General features: G+C 37.3%; 3 protein-coding genes across 3 annotated transcripts in view; 2 read left to right on the top strand and 1 right to left on the bottom strand.

The window, feature by feature from the left end:
- Positions 1 to 303: 303 nt before the first annotated feature.
- On the top strand, positions 304 to 2,391 carry LOC107089981 (gamma-crystallin M2-like). The gene is made up of 3 exons (XM_015383076.1): positions 304 to 382; positions 1,056 to 1,298; positions 2,061 to 2,391. The coding sequence occupies exons 1-3, from the start codon at positions 344 to 346 to the stop codon at positions 2,334 to 2,336; spliced, it is 558 nt and encodes a 185-aa protein (XP_015238562.1). The 5' UTR covers positions 304 to 343; the 3' UTR covers positions 2,337 to 2,391.
- Positions 2,392 to 2,512: 121 nt separating this feature from the next.
- LOC107089982 (gamma-crystallin M2-like) lies at positions 2,513 to 4,738 on the top strand. The gene is made up of 3 exons (XM_015383077.1): positions 2,513 to 2,750; positions 3,815 to 4,057; positions 4,150 to 4,738. Exons 1-3 carry the CDS (start codon positions 2,742 to 2,744, stop codon positions 4,423 to 4,425), a joined length of 528 nt encoding a protein of 175 aa, XP_015238563.1. The 5' UTR covers positions 2,513 to 2,741; the 3' UTR covers positions 4,426 to 4,738.
- A 5,108-nt stretch (positions 4,739 to 9,846) lies between these two features.
- LOC107089987 (delta-1-pyrroline-5-carboxylate synthase-like) overlaps positions 9,847 to 17,971 on the bottom strand; it is a 25,459-nt gene continuing 17,334 nt past the window's right edge. The window contains exons 14-18 of the mRNA XM_015383081.1: positions 16,761 to 16,956; positions 16,506 to 16,627; positions 14,846 to 15,032; positions 11,836 to 11,931; positions 9,847 to 11,149 (exon numbers count right to left, since the gene is read on the bottom strand). Of these exons, the coding sequence (XP_015238567.1) occupies positions 10,986 to 11,149; positions 11,836 to 11,931; positions 14,846 to 15,032; positions 16,506 to 16,627; positions 16,761 to 16,956 (765 nt within the window). The 3' untranslated portion in view covers positions 9,847 to 10,985. The remainder of the gene's footprint in view (positions 11,150 to 11,835; positions 11,932 to 14,845; positions 15,033 to 16,505; positions 16,628 to 16,760; positions 16,957 to 17,971) is intronic.

Genomic DNA, 17,971 nt, shown 5'->3' with positions numbered 1-17,971 from the left:
ACCTATACACCTACGATGCTTTTTTTTCTAAGGGGGGGGCCATGCAGCCAAAGGGCTTTGTGTGTCATTTGAAAAGGCAGCATGAAATGGCGGAACATAGGTCATGCAAACAGAGAATAACATTTGTGTGCTGTTCTCTTTTTTTGTTTGTCTTGTTTTGACAGTGGGAGTTGCCAATTCTATAGGTAAACTCTAGCAGACTGGAGATAAGTTTTCCCTGAGCTTGCAGACAAAGCCAACAGTGGTCATCATCTGAAAAGGTGAAGCGTAGTAGTCTGTGACGTGATACGGGCCTCATGGTCAGCAGGAAAGTATAAAAGGACCTGTAGGTGAGCTCAGAGCCATGCCGCAAAATATCCATAGCCCTTCAACCATGGGAAAGGTATGAGCACATCATGCAGCGAGGAATCGAAGTGGGCAAGAAGTGCTCTGTGTTAGAATGAGGCAATAGAAACGTGATCAGACCAATAGGAGGGAAAAATAAACTGACGGGACTGTGGTCATTTTGTCCCTTTAAATTTTCTTGCTTCTGCAGTTTTTGTCAGAAATGACTGTTCCAGCTGCAAAAAGAAGCATTCTCTAAACGAGACACTTTTTTGTGTCATAATCTGAATTTATAGGTCCAAATGAGAATCAGAGCCAAAGTTCATAGACCAATGGGCTAATGTTTACTATTTTAGAATAATCCAATTAGATCTAGGTATTACCAAAGTTTGATTACTGCTATCTTTCTCACAAAAAATCAACAAGAATATTTGGAGACTTGAAAATAAACAAACAAGCATTGGTTAATAACACCAGTATAGAATCTTCATTTTGTGCATGATGTAATTCTCACATTCTAAATGAGGATATGAATTGATGAGAGGACAAAACAACCTGAAACTCAGTCTGGGTTCATAAAAAATCTTGACTTTTCATCTTTCAGACTCTAGAAATGCACTTCCAGTGTGCAGCATTTAGTTTCTATATTTGTAAAATGAAAATGTAAAGTGCAACAGTTCAGACTTCAGAACTTACATTTTGCCTCTTTTTTTTTCTTTTTTTTTTTACAGATAGTCTTTTACGAAGGCCGGAACTACCAGGGCCGCCACTGGGAGTGCACCGGGGACTGCATGGACACCTTCCGGCACTTCAATGGCTGCCAATCCATCCGTGTCAGTGGTAGTTACTGTGTGGCCTACGAGAAGCCTAACTACATGGGTTATCAGTACATCCTCGGCCCTGGTGACTACCCTGACTACCATTCATGGATGGGCTTCAACAACTGCATCCGCTCCTGCAGGATGTTCCCCCCAGTAAGTGAATCACTCAGACAGACACAGATCAGAAGCACCCTGCTCCTAAACCAAGTCATTGTCAACTTGCAACTCATAAAGCTGCTTTGGAAATAAATGTTACTTACTCACAAATTGTATTCATGTAAAATCTCTGTTTAGAGTTCCTTTAATAGATCCCGTCATCTTTTAAAAGTAGAAAATCCCCCAACTAAGATTCAGTTTTCTTATTCCACTGCTTGCTACTCTAGAGTGGAGATTTTAAGCAGGGGGTCCGCGACCCCTAGGGGGTCCACACAGGTACTGCATGGGGGTCACAAATGTTTTGGTTGATTAGATTTTAGATATTAGATTTTTATATTTCCCGCTGCCGTTTTCTCAACACTGTAGTAAACAGATAAATGGAGGCAGAAGATGTCTTTCAGTCTTCAATGCACACATTCAACGACACACAGCTAGACACCTGTCCCTTTAACGAGGAATCAGAATCAAAAATACTTTAATAACCTTAAGGTGAAATTTCTTTACACAATTCAATACAATATATATAACTAGGGGTACCTGCTACATCTCACCATCAGTTTTGGGGTCCTTGGCCTGGAAACATTGAAGACCCCTGCTCTAGGGCAATACTTTAAGATGGTGAAAAGTCTAACTTAAAATTCCATTCTTTTTCATGTTTATTCGTACTTAATACCACAATTCAAGGATGATCTACCAAAGTTCTTTGTAGGGTGAATAGCAACCAAAATAAAATGATACTCTGATGTCTCTGACTTGCAGTATAGAGGATCCTACAGGATGAGGCTCTACAACAGACCCGACATGATGGGTCACATGATGGAGTTCATGGACGACTGCCCTAACGTGTACGAACGCTTTCACTACCGAGACATCTACTCCTGCAATGTCATGGAGGGCTACTGGATCTTCTACGAGCATCCTAACTACAGGGGACGGCAGTTTTTCCTGCACCCAGGAGAGTACAGGTCCTATAGGGACTGGGGCTGCTTCAACCCCATGGTGGGCTCTTTCAGAAGGATGAGGACAAGCATGTAAAACTCCAGCCATGCAGGCATCAAATGAACAATAAACTTCTAACTTTAAAAAAAAAAAATCATCTCTATGTGGGATTATTTACAAACACATACAAAATGATGTGTCTCTGGCATGCATGCAAGTAAAGGCAGATGTTGTAACTGCTATTGAAAGCCTCAGGGACCCCCCCTCAAAAAAACGCATTTGTAAAGTCTTTTTCTATAGACAGACAGAGCTTTTACAGAGACAAAGCAGCTGCTGCAGCTCACCATTCCTATAGTGTTTTACCTTGTATTGAGCAAACCGTGCTGACATGACAAAGCTTTAGTCAAGCTCACAAAGCCCTGATCCCAGCAGGATCTATAAAGAGGACCGGACAGAAGCTTTGCGCCGGATCTGGACTGAACCTAACAGAACAAATTCACAATGGGCAAGGTAGGCTCGAGTTCTATATAGCTCCTAATGTGCAAATATTTGATTTGTTGTCTTTACTGATTAAATCATTGCAAAACAATTTGTAATATTGCTGAGGGAAAAAACTGAATAGAAACAATTGTAATGCACCATATTACTAGTAAAATAACAGAAAGCAGAATAAATTGTAAAACGAACTAAGCAAAATATCATGACAAGTTTTAAAAATTGCATAGTTCTTTCTTAGTTTAGTCTCTGTCCTGTGTGATGGCAGCAACTAATCTACCAGTCTGCTGAACTGTTCATCAAGCTGACTTGCTTACATGGCAGTCCTTGTTGTTAGTCTGATGTCCCATTTTCCTCTTGACCGTACCTCCACCAGCAGGGCAGATTAGCATCTAAATAAAGCTTGTCACCATAAAGAAATATGTGCTTCCTATTAGACATTACTTTGCACTTGATGAAAAACAAAGACTAACTGCAGTAGACTTACCTCCCTCCATATAAACTTGGATTCTGGACCCGTTCACTCTTCCCAAGACTAGGAACGTGTTCATATTTTTTTCCTTCCACTTAGCTTTCCTTCTAATACACTTGGAAAGAACAGTCCTTGGATAGCCAGTGTCTTGTGCCATAACTTTTGGTAGTTTACTCCTATTATCAAGGTGTGTGTGAGGAAAATCTGTCCCACCTACAGTCTTTCCTGTGATTCCAGGAAATAACATTTCCGTTTTTGCATTAACTTACTAAAACAGATTAGGTGTAAGGTGATATTCTAATTTATCAAGAGAGTCTCATATTTTAAACAAAAACATTTGGTAGGACAAAGCAGATCACTGCAACTGAACCAGAGGTCATTACTTTACTAGCAGTGGTCTTGAAAATAGAAAAAGCTTGATAAGGAATCATGTGCACTGATGTGTTTAAGCCTCTAATTAAGCTCTTTATTAATCAAGTTGATTTCCACTCCAAGCCATCTTTAGTTCGGTAATGCCAAATTTAATGGACATTTATAAAGAGGCAGTTTAGGGAGAATGAAATAGCTCTGCGGTGATATTTTAATGACAACCATCTTTCAAATGCAGATTATCTTCTATGAAGACAGGAACTTCCAGGGCCGTCACTATGAGTGTAGTAGTGACTGTCCTGAGATGCAGAGCTTCCTTACCCGCTGCAACTCCATAAAGGTTGACAGTGGCTGTTGGGTGGCCTACGAAAAGCCCAACTATTCAGGCTACCAATACATGCTGCACAAGGGAGAATATCCTGACTACCAGCGTTGGGCCGGCTTCAACGATTGCATCCGCTCATGCCGCATCGTCCCTCCTGTGAGTTTTTGAATGATGCACATACCTTGCTTGCTGCAAGGTTTTCTTTAAACATGCAACACAATTTTACCTTTACGTTTTTCCCTCTGTAGTACAACGGAAACTACAGGATGAAGATCTTTGAGCGTTCTGACTTCGCAGGACAAAATATGGAGGTGGTGGAAGACTGCCCTGATCTCAATGAGCGCTTCCACACGCGTGACATCTCCTCTGTCAATGTCATGGAGGGCTACTGGATGCTCCATGAACACACCAACTACAGGGGGCGCCAATACTTCTTGCGTCCAGGAGAGTACAGAAGGCACATTGAGTGGGGAAGCACAAGCGCTACCTTTGGCTCTCTGAGACGCGTCACAGAAAACAACTAAATTTCTGTTGATTTTTTCTTTTTTGCCCTCATTGAGCCCCACTCTTTAAACCTTCCTCTTGTGTCTCTCATGCCAGCTCTGTTGGAGCATGGTCACAACTGTGTGGTATCCAAACCTGCAATCAAACACTTTATGGTGGTTTGGTCTAACCAAAGTGGGATTAAACTTACTTTGGTTGCTTTGCATTGAAGCTATTCTCCAACAAAGCGCTAAAACAAAACAGAATATTGACAATCTTTTTTTTTTTTGCATTGGGTTTCCCATTGCAAAAAAGATTTTGCCAGCAGGTCCTGAACCTTCTGTCCCAATGAAATCACAATAAATAAATAAAAACTTTACGAAAATCAACAAAAGACTTCTTGATTTTTATTCTCCAGCACAGCTGTCACTTTAATGTGATCTCTTCTTTTAAAATGTAGATACAGACATTTATACAGACATGAAGAGTAGCCATTGAGGTCCTTGCAAGACCAAGACTTTGCAGTTTTCTAGAGCTTCATTAAACATACACAGAAAGAAATTCTCAAGGAAACAGAAGCTTATTGTTTGAAGTTTGCTGTTAAAGACATAAAGAAGAGCATCTGAGAATGGACATGTTGGAGTCTTTATGAGATCACATGGTACAGAGTGAGCGCTTCGGGTCCATGAAAGAAGCCCATGTTAGATCAACATCATAAGACCAGTACCAACTCAAAGAGCCAGAGTCAAAGTGGCCTGTTATTAGCCCCGAGCGTCAAGCTCTCTCAGAACAAAAAACAAAAACCCCGTCCACAATCTCTGCTCATGCATTTTTCATCACACTCAGATTCTGAGAGCTTTCAGAAATAAATATCAATTATTGAAATTTTTAATTAGACACAGCATAATTGGAGAAGAGACACATGAATAAATAACTTTGACCATTAATTATTGATTTAAAAAATATGAGGCCCAGCAGGAAAAGCATTTGAAAGCCTTAAGATCAAGCTAAACAAGTATTATGAGTTTTGGCCTTGAGTAATGTTCAATTAAAGGAGTGTCGCTATTGGCCGATCTTTTTTCTTTGACATTCAAGAGCAACAATGCTCAGGGGATAACAAAACATCAACAGGGTTCAGCGGGGGACAGGTTGTGCTGGATTCTTGGGGCACTGATCATTAGAGATAACAGAAACACCCTGAAATATGAAGTTTTTAGGCAGAAATAGAGCTGTGGTTTCTGATAATAATAAAATTAGTTGAAAGTAAAAAAAAAATCCAAATTTGGATTTAGCAGTACCTGTTATTTAAGTTTAACATTTTAAGACAAATATCCTTTAGTGTTTCAAAATAAGAACTCCAAGACTCTTTATTTGTATCTTTGTCTAGTGTAGTTGGATGTGTGTATATCAGAGATGGCAAAAGTGTTCACTTTCCGTACTTGAGTAAAAGTACAGATACTTGTGTTAAAAAATACTCTGGTAAAAGTGGAAGTACTGATTAAACTTCTTTACTCAAGTAAAAGTAACAAAGTACAGGCTAGTAAATTTACTTAAGGTATAAAAGTAAAAGTAGAAACCACTTTTTTCATGCCGTTGCCTACATTTTAAATGGATGTCTGCCAATAGGACTAGATCTCTGTTGTGTTCATTTTCAATCATCTCGTCGTCCATGCTACTATGCTAATGCCACCGCCACCAAGCTGCAATGATTTGCCGCCAATGAATACCGCCGAATCTGTCGATTCATCTTGTAGTGGTGCGTCAAATGCAACGTAGATTCCCATCCAATTAGATTGAATTTGGTATTGATGACGTGAAAAATAATAACGGTAACTCTATTGAAATGATTCAAAACTAAAGTAACGAGCCAATTTTTTAATATGTAAGGAGTAAAAAGTACAGATATTTGTGTAAAAATGTAAGGAGTAGAAGTAAAAAGTCGCCATAAAAATAAGTAGTAAAGTAAAGTAAAAATATCAGAAAAATCTACTTGAGTACAGTAACGAAGTATTTGTACTTCGTTACTTCCCATCTCTGGTGTATATATATATAAAACTGTAACTGGAGCGTGTAACAAAAGTAATTTCCCTCTGACATTATTAAAGTATTTCTGATTCTGATGTAGAATTAAACTGAAATAACAGCAAATATGCTGGGAGTATAGATGTACATACTACCAAAACGAAAATTTCTCTAAACGTCTTTCTGAACTGTTTCTAACATTCAGTATTTGGTTAGGAGTCTATGGCTTCCATCATGCTAAAGGCTTCCCAGATCCATCCGATAGAGACATATCTTGTCCTCAGTCCTCTTTATTTGAACCCGCACATTTAATCTCAGATTTATATCTAGATTTTACAGTAAGGTAGGTCATTATTTGTTGATTAGGGATGAAAAGGGTAATGCTTTCTGATCACTGGTGTTTATAACTACACATTATTACAATGTTTAGAGACACTGCCAGCTGTGAGGTTGACCTCTACGCTTCAATTCTAAGTCTTTTACAGCTCCATTCTGCTTCCCATTGATTCTGACAAACTCCTCTCTACCTGCTAAAACAACCTCTGCAGCATGATGCTGCCCCCACCCAGTTTTACTGGGCTGATAAGTTGTTGTGTATTTTTCCTGGTGCAAAAGCACTTTTCAATAGTTGCCCAAAGGAAACTTTTGGTTTCATCCTATCGTAATGCTTTCCCCCAAGATTCTTCTCTTTTTATATAACTTAGAAGAATAATATAAGGGATTCTTGCAGCCATAAGAAGATAAACAGATCAAGCTAGAATTTTACTGTGCATTGATTATGATTTCTGGTACTTTTCTCCTGTGACACAATTTGTAGATTAGATACTTTTGGTGTATTGTAACCTCCCTACAAACTATATCTGCAGCTTTGTTGCAGGTATGCAAATGTCGAAACAATTCTTGCAGATACAGCTGAACTTAATATCGATTAAGATGCTAATTTCAGAACAGGAATGCTTAAAATTAAATCCATCCCTGCCTCAACAAACATATCTATTAATTGGTGTTCAGACTTCCATATTGGAAAAGTTCATATTTGGTGATAATTGTTTCTAAGTCAACAAATATGTAGAAACATTATGTGCATACACTAGATGTTCCTGATTATTCATTTTAAACCAACAGAATATGCTTTATTTTTTAAAAACATGGTTTTCTGCTCTGCTTAGTTTGTTTTTTTCAATTACTAAACATCCAGAAATAGCATTTTATAAGCTTTTGCTGTCTTAGGATAATCTATCACAAACTTTATTTATGTTTGAACAGGCACGTTGTGGTTTCTAAAGATCATTATATAAGTTACTATTCATATTGTTTTTCATTTTCTTCTCATTCCTACTTTATACAATCATAAGAACACTTTAAAGAGACATTTTGTACAATAGAAAGGCAATGCCTTTTGTTAAAATCATTTCACTGCTATAAAAAGTTATAAATTTTTTATTCCATAAATAAATCACAAGATTTCATGTTTAAAAAACTGAATATATGTAATTACCCTAAACTACATCAGCTGGAACTGCAGTTTGCTTTGATACATTAGATAAGGTAATATAAAATCCTATAAAACACGATAACAAAAGAGTGCTAATCCTCATTGTCCCTCCATTGTTCCTTCTCCACCTCAAGTCATTTAGATGATATTTTCAATCGCTTCACACATAAAAAAGACAAAAAAGTGAGATTTCTCTCCTTCATCTCTGAACCCTTTGGACTTATGACAGGGAGCTGATTGAAGGGTAAGTAGTGCGTTTTGGAGAATGAATTCTTTAGATGATAGAAAGGAGTGAAATATATTGGGGGAAAAAGAAGAAAACCCAGAACATAAGTCTGTGATTCCATTATTAGTCTCAGTTCTCCTTGTCTCTCTTTTCATTTCTGATGGCTGGATAATTAAACCTCTATAGTATTGTCTTCCATCTTCCTTGTCCCACTTCCAGCAACGCAAATTTCCCTATGGGCAACTTTGAAAAGGCCCCCTTTTAGACATCTGTTTTTCTGATCAGCATGACTTCTCTTCCCCCTCCTTCGCGTTAATTTGTGTTCTTTGTAAAAGTAGAAAGACTAGAGCCGGGACAGCAATGAGCATACATATAAAAATCCTCAACTCTTCAACAGCAAGAACAAAAGGAAATCAAAGAAAGTCAGAAAAAGAAACCCCAAATTTTCTTCCTCAACTTTTTTTTTATTCAACATTACTCTCATTAAAGAACCAAAACCCAAACCTTGAACATGCAATGCGAAGACATCAGAAAGGATCTCAGAAGCTGCAGCGCTACAGAGCTTTATTTAACAGCAGTCTCATTCAGCCCTGCAGCTTTCAGGAAAGGACTTGTCAGATAGCATTCCTAAATCTGACAGAGGCTTTGGGCATCACAAGGAACAACTAGTGAAGCAACAAACCACTCAAGAATGAGCACAGCTGGCATCTGTGAATAAATAGAAAAATAAAGAATGCGGAATAATGATAATAAATGCCAAAGGACAATTCTTGTCATATTATTTCATTAAAATCTTACCTTGTTTCTAAAAAAAAAAGCTTTATAGAAAGGATCATAAACTTTTTGATGGCTGAAACAGACCAGGACCTGCTTAGTCTGGAAATATGACTGCATAAATATGTATCGTGTATATCAACATATATTATTTTTCTGTATTATAACAATGATTTTCTCAAAGTTAATAGTTAAAACAACCAAATGTTCCTTTTTTGAAATAACATTTACCAAATTTATGTTTGATCGATTTTTACCAGAGTAATTAGAGGGTGATTATTTGAAACATTTCTATCTCTCTTCTTTCAAATACCAAACTTTACATTATTCATAGTATTTAGCAAAGATATATTTCTGATATATTGGGTCTAATTGTTTGTTTACCTCTGCAGAGGCTGCAGAAGAGCAGTTGATCAGTTGATGTAAGAGCCAGTCCAGCTGAGTCAGGTTTCAGTCCTGTTACTCTCACCTAACTGTATAGCTCTGTCGAAAGTTTTTAAGAAACCAGAGCTATGAATCTAACTTGTCTATTTGCCCAAAAAAATCTATTTTAATAATGACGTCATCTATTTTTTTAGAGTGAGATACTCGTTCTTGTAGCAAAACATCCCTTAATATGAGGTTGGTCTCATAGCGAAGATGTTATTTTTAGGTTTTACCCACTGGGTAGCACTGCCGACTTGCAGCAAGAAGGTTCTGGGTTCAATTCCTGGCCCAGGGTCTTTCTGCCTGGAGTTTGCATGTTCTCCCTGTGCATGCGTGGGGTCTCTCTGGGTACTCCACCTTCCTCCCACAGTCCAAAAACATGACTGTTAGGTTAATTGGCTTCTCTAAATTCTCCTTAGGTGTGAGTGTTTGCGTGAATGGTTGTTTGTCCTGTTTGTCTCTGTGTTGCCCTGCGATGGACTGGTGATCTGTCCAGGGTGTACCCCGCCTCTAGCCCATTGATAACTGGAGATAGGCACCAGCACCCCTCGTGACCCCACTTGGGATTAAGCGTGTAAAGAAGATGGATGGATGGTAAAACGTTTCACCACAGAGCATGTTTTTGTGACGCAGGTGGTCTTGCTTTGGATTAGTGGCATATTTTCTACAGCAAGCATTCCCATGAGCTTTTGTTCTGGACTTCTTTCACACCAGAATGTAGGACCCTTGTGTTTTGTGGAGGAGAGTGTGATCTCTTATGCCATCAGCTGCTGGGACAAATAACTAAAAATAAAAACTCAACAAGCCTCTGGAGATTATTCTATAAAGTGAAGAACATTATGGACAACAATGAGAATTCTGCTCAGAAGACTGTTAAACAAACACAGCGTGTCTTCAGTCAAAGGCTTCTCCAGATTCAGTGCAATAAGATTGTTCCTGCCTACAGCTATCAGCACCTACAACAACTGATTAAAACCCCTATCAGTTGCTGCAACATTTGATTTCTCTTTGAGATTAGTTAAAACGTTTTTGAATTAAATTAAACTGAATTGCTTTGAATTGAATGGAACTAAATTGAGTCCAATCCATTCAAATCAAATTGAAATAAATCAACCTTAGTTTGAATACATTTAACTCTGAGACAGAGAACCTTTCTCCTTCCTAAATGGTATACTGGCTAGTCAATCCAATGAAGTTTATATTGTACGTGTTTAGAGTTATTCAAACATATGAATGTGGAACCATCTGGAGAGTCTAAATAAGAATGAACCAAAGTCGTCGAGGTCAACATTTCTGCATCATTCAGCAAATAGAAATACTTTTGCCAAACCCATGACACCAAATGAGAAAAAAATTATGTTTTTTCATACAGACTATACAAAAATTAACGGTAGGTATATATATATTTTTAAATTTCTTAAAAAATATATAGCTGCAAAATGTTTTTGGTTATTTAACCAGTTCATATGTCAAAAGGGAATGGCAGGAAAAAAATAAAATTAGTTATTGAGTGAGACAGTAATAAACAGACAGATCTGTCTTATAGTTGTGGTGTTACTGACTATTAAATATAAATCCGAGCTTTTGAGAGTGGGCACAATAGTGAAACCAAAATGAAGCAGTCCTAGTCACTGTCTCTGTGTCCAGATCATTTCTGCTCAAACAGGGAGGTTCTCGTGGAGGTACTCCATGCTGCCGCTCTCAGAGAAATCCGCCACCGTATGACCATCACCTCTCAGGATCCACTTGGTGGTGAGCAGTCCCTCAAGGCCCACAGGGCCCCGGGCATGAATATGGGCTGTGCTAATCCCAACCTCAGCTCCTGCACCCATAACATCAACAAAAAACAGCAAAGAAATAACTTAAATATCATAACAGCAGATTAAAAGTTCATTATTTCTCAGTGCAAGGGGATGGATATGAAATTATACAAAAAACTATTCTTTAAGTTCAAAAACCATTGAAACTTAACCTCAAATGTACAAAAAGTCATACTAAACATATAAATACCATTTATCAATAAAGTGGAAAATAAGCAACAATTCTTAATTTAGTATCTTATAGAACAACCTTTAGAAGTAAAGGTTAAATTACAGTATTAAAATGTTTGTATAAATCTTACATTAAAACATTTTTAATTGTTCTTTTCTTTTTTTATGGTATTTTTTTATAGCATGCTGGACATAGGAGCACAACGCCTTCATATAGATGGGTTTCTCTCTTTATTTTTTTTTTTACATGTTCTTTGCAAATTAACAAAAAGGCTTAAAGATTGTGATTTTGCATGTGAACCTGTTTCAGGTTCTATGTGAGTAAGAAAGCAGCTGGTTTAAAAAAAATGGTTTACAGACTAAATAAAAATGCATTAAAGTTTTGCTGAGTAATAAAATAACTGTAAGAAAGGGTTCATCTGAAGAAAATACGCAATGTAGACAATCCTGGCTACAATTCCAACTTAAGATTCTCACTGACAAACCAAAAACTTTGGGAAATAAAAAAATTACTAACCGAGTCCAAACCGATATCCATCAGCAAAGCGTGAACTGGTGTTCCAAAAAACACATGCGCTGTCCAGCTGCTGCAGAAACTGCTCAGCTGTCTCCTCTAAAAGAGAAAGAATATTACCTGAAATAACCCTAGTCCCCATATGTTAACATACATGGCAGGTACACTGTTAAGAACTGCTGTGATTAACATGCACACATCCAGACTGCAGTATTAACAGGAATAGGAAGATCTACCTGAAATGTTCTGGTTTGACTACTGAGAATAGCTGTAACATCACACCCTGCTCCTGCAGTGCATAGAACCTATGCACTAAAAAGAACCTATGCACTTAAAAGAAACAGGTAATTCAGATAAAAAATAAGCTAAAAGAGAAAAGGTGAATAAAACTTATAACCTATAACTATGTTTCTTAATAATTTCACTCATAATCTTCCTATTGACTTAACTTACACCCTAGATCAGTGTTTCCCAACCTTTTTTTACTTGTGTTTAATTGTGTGGGAAATTTGTCTTACCATGAGTCCCCCCTCAACCAAAAGTATTGATGATTTTCCAAAAGTGGAATGTACAATAGCTAATTACAAAAAAAAGAGAAATGTATTTAACCTGTTTAACTTGAGCATTTAATTCTTTGACATGTTATTCTTTGCAACTCATATAAAAAACATGCATAAATATGTTGCCTGGAAGCTAGTAAGGAATAAATAAAATAAATACAAAATAAAAGCATATTATAAACCTATATTTACAAAGCTGGAGCTCCTTGGAGTAACTCCCCTATTATCACATTTAAACTCGATGAAATGGGAACAATATACTGAAGAAAAATTTAAGTCAGACTGATTTAATTAGTCTTACTTTGTTTTCAACATTAGTGACACCTGAGCTTGCTTTGATGAGCTCTGGTGTGAAGAGCAGCTGATACCAGACTGTTCTCTACATCCACCACAGTCTGTTCCTCTGCTTGGTTTTGATCTGTGTCAAAGCTGAAGGTGAACTTAAATATATAAGAAAACTTATTTGTTGGCTGGAAAAAGCTTGTTTAATTTTTCAGGACGTGCAGATAGATACAGTTTTTAGTACTGTATCTATCCAGATTAAGACACATCTGAATATATTAGAATATTAAAGAAACTATTGATTTCTAGAGTGCTGTATTCAAGCATAAAAACTGAAGTTAAGTGGAGGAAAGAAATGCAAACTGGCAACAGTGATAACAATAGATTTGCTGATAAACAGTTTGGGATATGTTTATTTTGAAAAATGAAGACAGAGACCCAGAACCTGGAAGTAAAGTGCAGGGAATCCATGTTGTTTAAGGTCCATCGCAAATGGCAATTAGTGTTGGTAAATTATCTGTGGTGTTGATCCTAAAAGTCCAAAGTCCAAAGATCTATGAAACATTTTAGAGCTCTCCATTCTTCATTATAACAAAATATTTAATGGGGAGATTGATTTTATTTTCCAGCAGATGCTGGCACACATGCACACTACTAACAGCACCAATACTTAGAGAATTAATGTGTTTAGCTCAAAACCATTTATGGAGATGATCATTTCTATTTTCCTTTCTCTATTTTTTCCGAAATCAGGGACAAGAGGTTTAGGTGAAACAATAAAGTCTCTTTTTTACCACTAGATGGCACCAATTCACCCTGCACGTCCTGCTAAGAGTCATAATAGAAACGTGTTTTTAGCTCTGCTGTTTTATTATTGGGAAAAAAAAGAGCTGCATGAAGAGGTGTCTTTTATAGCAGACTAAAAGAACTGCACACTCAAGAAAATTTTGAAAAAGTTGACAGCTGAGAACAAAATAAAGGAAAAAGTCTTTATCTTTATAAGAATTTGTCATGGATGCTTTAAAAAATCAGTTTCTGTCAAAATGAACTAATATGTTTTATGACGGCTCTACTAAAATGTTTGAACTGAAGCTCTGACACTGTCAGTTTAATTCTGACAGTAACAGTTATTTGTTTTATTATTAGTGAACTATATTGATCGCACACTGGAGAAATATACCTCTGCATTTAACTCATCCTCTCCAGGACCAATGGGATACCATTGTGGGGCGCCAGGGGAGCAGTTGGGGGGGTTAAGGGTTGTTACTCAGAGAGCCAGAGTGACAGTCTATGGCAGTGGGTTTCAAACTCACAACCTCCAGATACCAAGCTCTATGCCCCAACCACTAGGCCACCACTCCCCCAACTGTGTCCAAACTTAACTATGCTAAATTGCTGATCATCTGCCCTGCATTTTAGTGAAGCTACCCTCAATGTTGGAGTCACACAGGGAGGCCCTGAAAAAGATTGGCTCTGTCCGAATGTCCGCCCTAATCACTATATAGGGCCCTATATGGTGGTTACGGCATTTTTTGATGAGTGTTGGAATGTCTAGTGGATGAAAAAGTAGTGGACTCAAAATTTCCCACAATGCAACTTGAAAAGTAATGATCATCCATGGTAACTAGACAAGCAGATATATCCCAGAATGCTGGGGAGAGCTCTCCTCACAAAGCATCATGGGATTTGTTGTTACAGCGGCCCGCTGTCACCTACGGCTGTCGCTACCCAACAGCGCCGACAAATAACAAAGATGGCACAGGCACTACTTGACCAACGGGGAGTGAAAAGTAGTGATCATCTGACCGAACGGTCAGTTAACTAGGTCCACTATATAAACCCTGCTCTATATAGTGATGTAAGGATTTACTGTAGGGGTTAGGGCGACGTTTGGACACAGCCTTTGTCTCTGCTCACTTAATGCAGTGAAGGGGAAGTTCATTCAGAGAGAAAGTAATCTTAGTGCCAATGACAGGTGTGGCTTTACAGGTAGGTTCAATATTCAGAGTCTTTATTATCCCCACATTGTATTTTTTTGTACAGCTAACAATAATCTAATAATAATAGATTAAACAAAAATCACTTCATGAACAATAAATAACACATGTTCAAAAAGTCATTCTGCTGTAAGATATAGTACATGTAGCAATAAAATAAACCATACCACTTACTGTTTTCTGTGATAATAACATCAGTGTGGGAGCTTCCAAACTTGTGTATATGCTCAACAGCCTCCAGCACACTGTCCACCACCTCCAAACAGCACTCCAGGTCACCATACTCTCTACGCAGAGATCTGGCTACTGATGGACAAAATGTCATGAAGGAAGCCAAACGCGGGCCTGAATGGATCTTCACCTGATGACACCACAAAACACATAACTTTTTTTAAACTGTAAATAAGTTTTAAAATAGTAATGTTTGGAATATATCAGCTTTTGATAAACAACGAATAAATCTGTTTTCTTCTAGTTTACATTTTTTCAAAGACCAAACTTTTACTAATTATTTTCATATTGAGCAAAAGTTGGCCCAGTTCCCTTTCAGATATAGAAAGACCTTTGAATTACATTTTTGCCAATCAAGCTGAACATTATTAAATTGCCAAAATAAAAAGCTCACTAACTAAATGGGGATTCAATGGCATATATATATATATATATATATATATATATATATATATATATATATATATATATATATATATCTTTCTTTTTACAGTTCCCTTTTAAAATGCTGAAAATAAACCATTAATTTGAGTGCATTTACTAAGCCAAAGAAAAAGTGTTCAAAGATAGATACTTTGAACAAAACAAGCAATGGCTATGGTGCATTTTCCTGATAGTAACACCGCATACAGCCACCTTTACTAGTTGAACAGTACCTTAAACTTATGCCACAGCTTGGAAGAAACAGACTGATGGTTATTTCATCCTTTTAGCACTCTCACAAGATCATCCGGTCTTCAACTTGGATTTATGATTTCTTTCACTCATCCTGCAGGTTTTTCTATTGAATTTAAGTCTGTGGACTTAGATAAAGTGAGACCCATTGTGTTTTGAATCTCTATCAAAACTGTTCACTGTTTTGGTTTAGTCTAACAGATACTGAAAACCTCCTCATTAAAAAGAGTTCATGATACAAAGCATTGTAACAAGACTCCTGAGCTACTGTTTCCACATATATATCTTTTTTTAATGGCAGATCCACCTAAAGGATTTAAGGCTGCAAAACCCAGTAATCTAATTTCACTTAATTTCCATACATTATTATAACAGGTTTAGTGGAGCCTTTAAGATGCTCCTTACTGTCCTCCTCTTTGTGCTTTGTAGCAAAATAGTTATAAGCCTTGATCTAGCCTGGTTTGTTACTGTTCAAGTAATGAAACCTTTTCAATTATCGCTCTGTCTGTAGATATTGGTAAGTTAGAGTGGTTAGCTATTTTCTTGTGGGACCTGGTTTCGTAAAATCTATGCACACCATCCTTACTTGAAATGCATGTTGTCTATATCCTATTTTAAAGTGAAGCTATAAAAAAGAGGCCTACATGTAAGATCTTACTTTTATCCAAGGGAAACATGAAGTGATGAATTCCTCATGAAATATTCATGGTTATATTCTGATCAGCTTTAGTTACATTCATTTGGTAAGAACTATTAAATGTACATTTGGTTTCCTACCAAAGACATGTTTTAATGTTTTGTTGTAATATTTTCCTACTAGAATAAAGGATTATTTTATTTTAAGCATTTTGACAATTTTTTTACCGGTTTTTATTAGATACGTGGGAAATAGTAGACACTAAACGAGATCTGAGCATATTGGTTTTACCCTTTCGCTACGCAACATTTCAATGATCCGGTCAAACATGGGAGTCCTAAGGATGTCTCGGTGAATTAGCAGAGTTTCCATAGCATTACATGCAGCCGGGTAGTCACACTTGGAGTCTCTTACTAAATGGTGAAAAGAAAGAATCAGAGGGCAGCAATTTTATCAGGCCACGTACAGTTGAGTGCTAGTTTGTGAGTATAAAGAAAAATGGAAAAAAAAAAACTTTGGGGTTTTATACTGTGTGGATTTACAGACCAATTTTTATGACTTTATCAACACTTGCGTCGCTGTCAACATAGATGTGGCAGATTCCTTCACTGTGGCCCAGGACTGGGATACCATTGGCTGCATGCTGAATATCCTGCACCAGCTGTGACGAACCTCTGGGGATGATCAAATCAATCATCTTGTCCAATCTGCAAAGATCTTCCACTTCCTCATGAGTATTCACCTGAAAAGGAGCGTGTACTATGTCACAACAGCACAGGACAATCTATTTCATTCTGATTTTAGGGAAGATTACAACAGATGAGTGAAGCAGAACATTTTCATAACTCATAACAATTTAATAAAATCTTAAAATTGAGGTTTGCTTTTGCATTTAGTCCCCTTTTTAATAATAGTCATCTAATTAGTTACTTAATACCATGATAACTGCAGCTGTTCAGGGATAAAGTTATACACATATGGATAGTAGTAAAGCAAGGTTAGGTTATAAAAAAAGTCCCCATCGTTAAACAATTTGTCATTTTGTGTGGCACAATTTGATCCCAACATAAATGACAGTCCACCTTGTCCTGGAACTGATGACAGGATTAATTAGTGAAGCAACCAAAAAAGCTCATGATACTGCTGGAGAAGCTGAATTTATGCACACTTTAGATGCATAGAAACTATTAGTCATGCCATCAACAGTTAGATCTGTTACAGACCTCTGCATCCTTAACAACATCATTACCAATCCTTCCTCCCAGCTGCTTCCAGCAAACTCAATTAATATTGGTAACCACGCTCTTTTTCCTGTTGGTGTCTTTTGTGGATAAATATACTTACATTTTCAGTGTGTCTATTAATTTTGCACCGATAGTATCAGGCGGTTCCCCGATACAGCACTAAAATGGTGTTATCGGTATCGGCGAGTACCTACAAATAGGTCACCAATACCATTTTGAGAGCCAAACGTTTATTCAACTATTGTCACCCATTCCAGGTAGGCAATAAAAAGTTCTACTTGATTCGCTTTGTATTAGGTCGGCAGCAGCTTGACAAAGCCATGATGGCAATTATTTTACATCCAAGTAGTATGCAGTTCTTCATATATACACACACACATCAATTTCAAACAGATGGTATTGGTATGGTATTGGCCAATACCGCACAGCCAGGTATCGGGTATCGGTACCGGGTCCAAAATATGGCATCGGCACAACACTAGTTGTCCATTCAGTTCTTATGGTCTACTATAT

This window comes from Cyprinodon variegatus, unplaced genomic scaffold (genome assembly GCF_000732505.1).
Source record: "Cyprinodon variegatus isolate N-32 unplaced genomic scaffold, C_variegatus-1.0 Scaffold276, whole genome shotgun sequence".
NCBI classification, from domain to species: domain Eukaryota; kingdom Metazoa; phylum Chordata; class Actinopteri; order Cyprinodontiformes; family Cyprinodontidae; genus Cyprinodon; species Cyprinodon variegatus.
The sequence above is the reverse complement of the archived record's forward strand: the minus strand, read 5'-3'. Positions and strand labels throughout refer to the sequence as shown.

Excerpts from the sequence above, each read along its gene's own strand:
- LOC107089981 (XM_015383076.1), top strand. The coding sequence starts at position 344 with ATGCCGCAAAATATCCATAGCCCTTCAACCATGGGAAAG. Across the intron at positions 383-1,055 it reads GCCCTTCAACCATGGGAAAG|ATAGTCTTTTACGAAGGCCG; the intron begins GTATGAGCACAT and ends TTTTTTTTACAG. Across the intron at positions 1,299-2,060 it reads CCTGCAGGATGTTCCCCCCA|TATAGAGGATCCTACAGGAT; the intron begins GTAAGTGAATCA and ends TCTGACTTGCAG.
- LOC107089982 (XM_015383077.1), top strand. Across the intron at positions 4,058-4,149 it reads CATGCCGCATCGTCCCTCCT|TACAACGGAAACTACAGGAT; the intron begins GTGAGTTTTTGA and ends TTCCCTCTGTAG.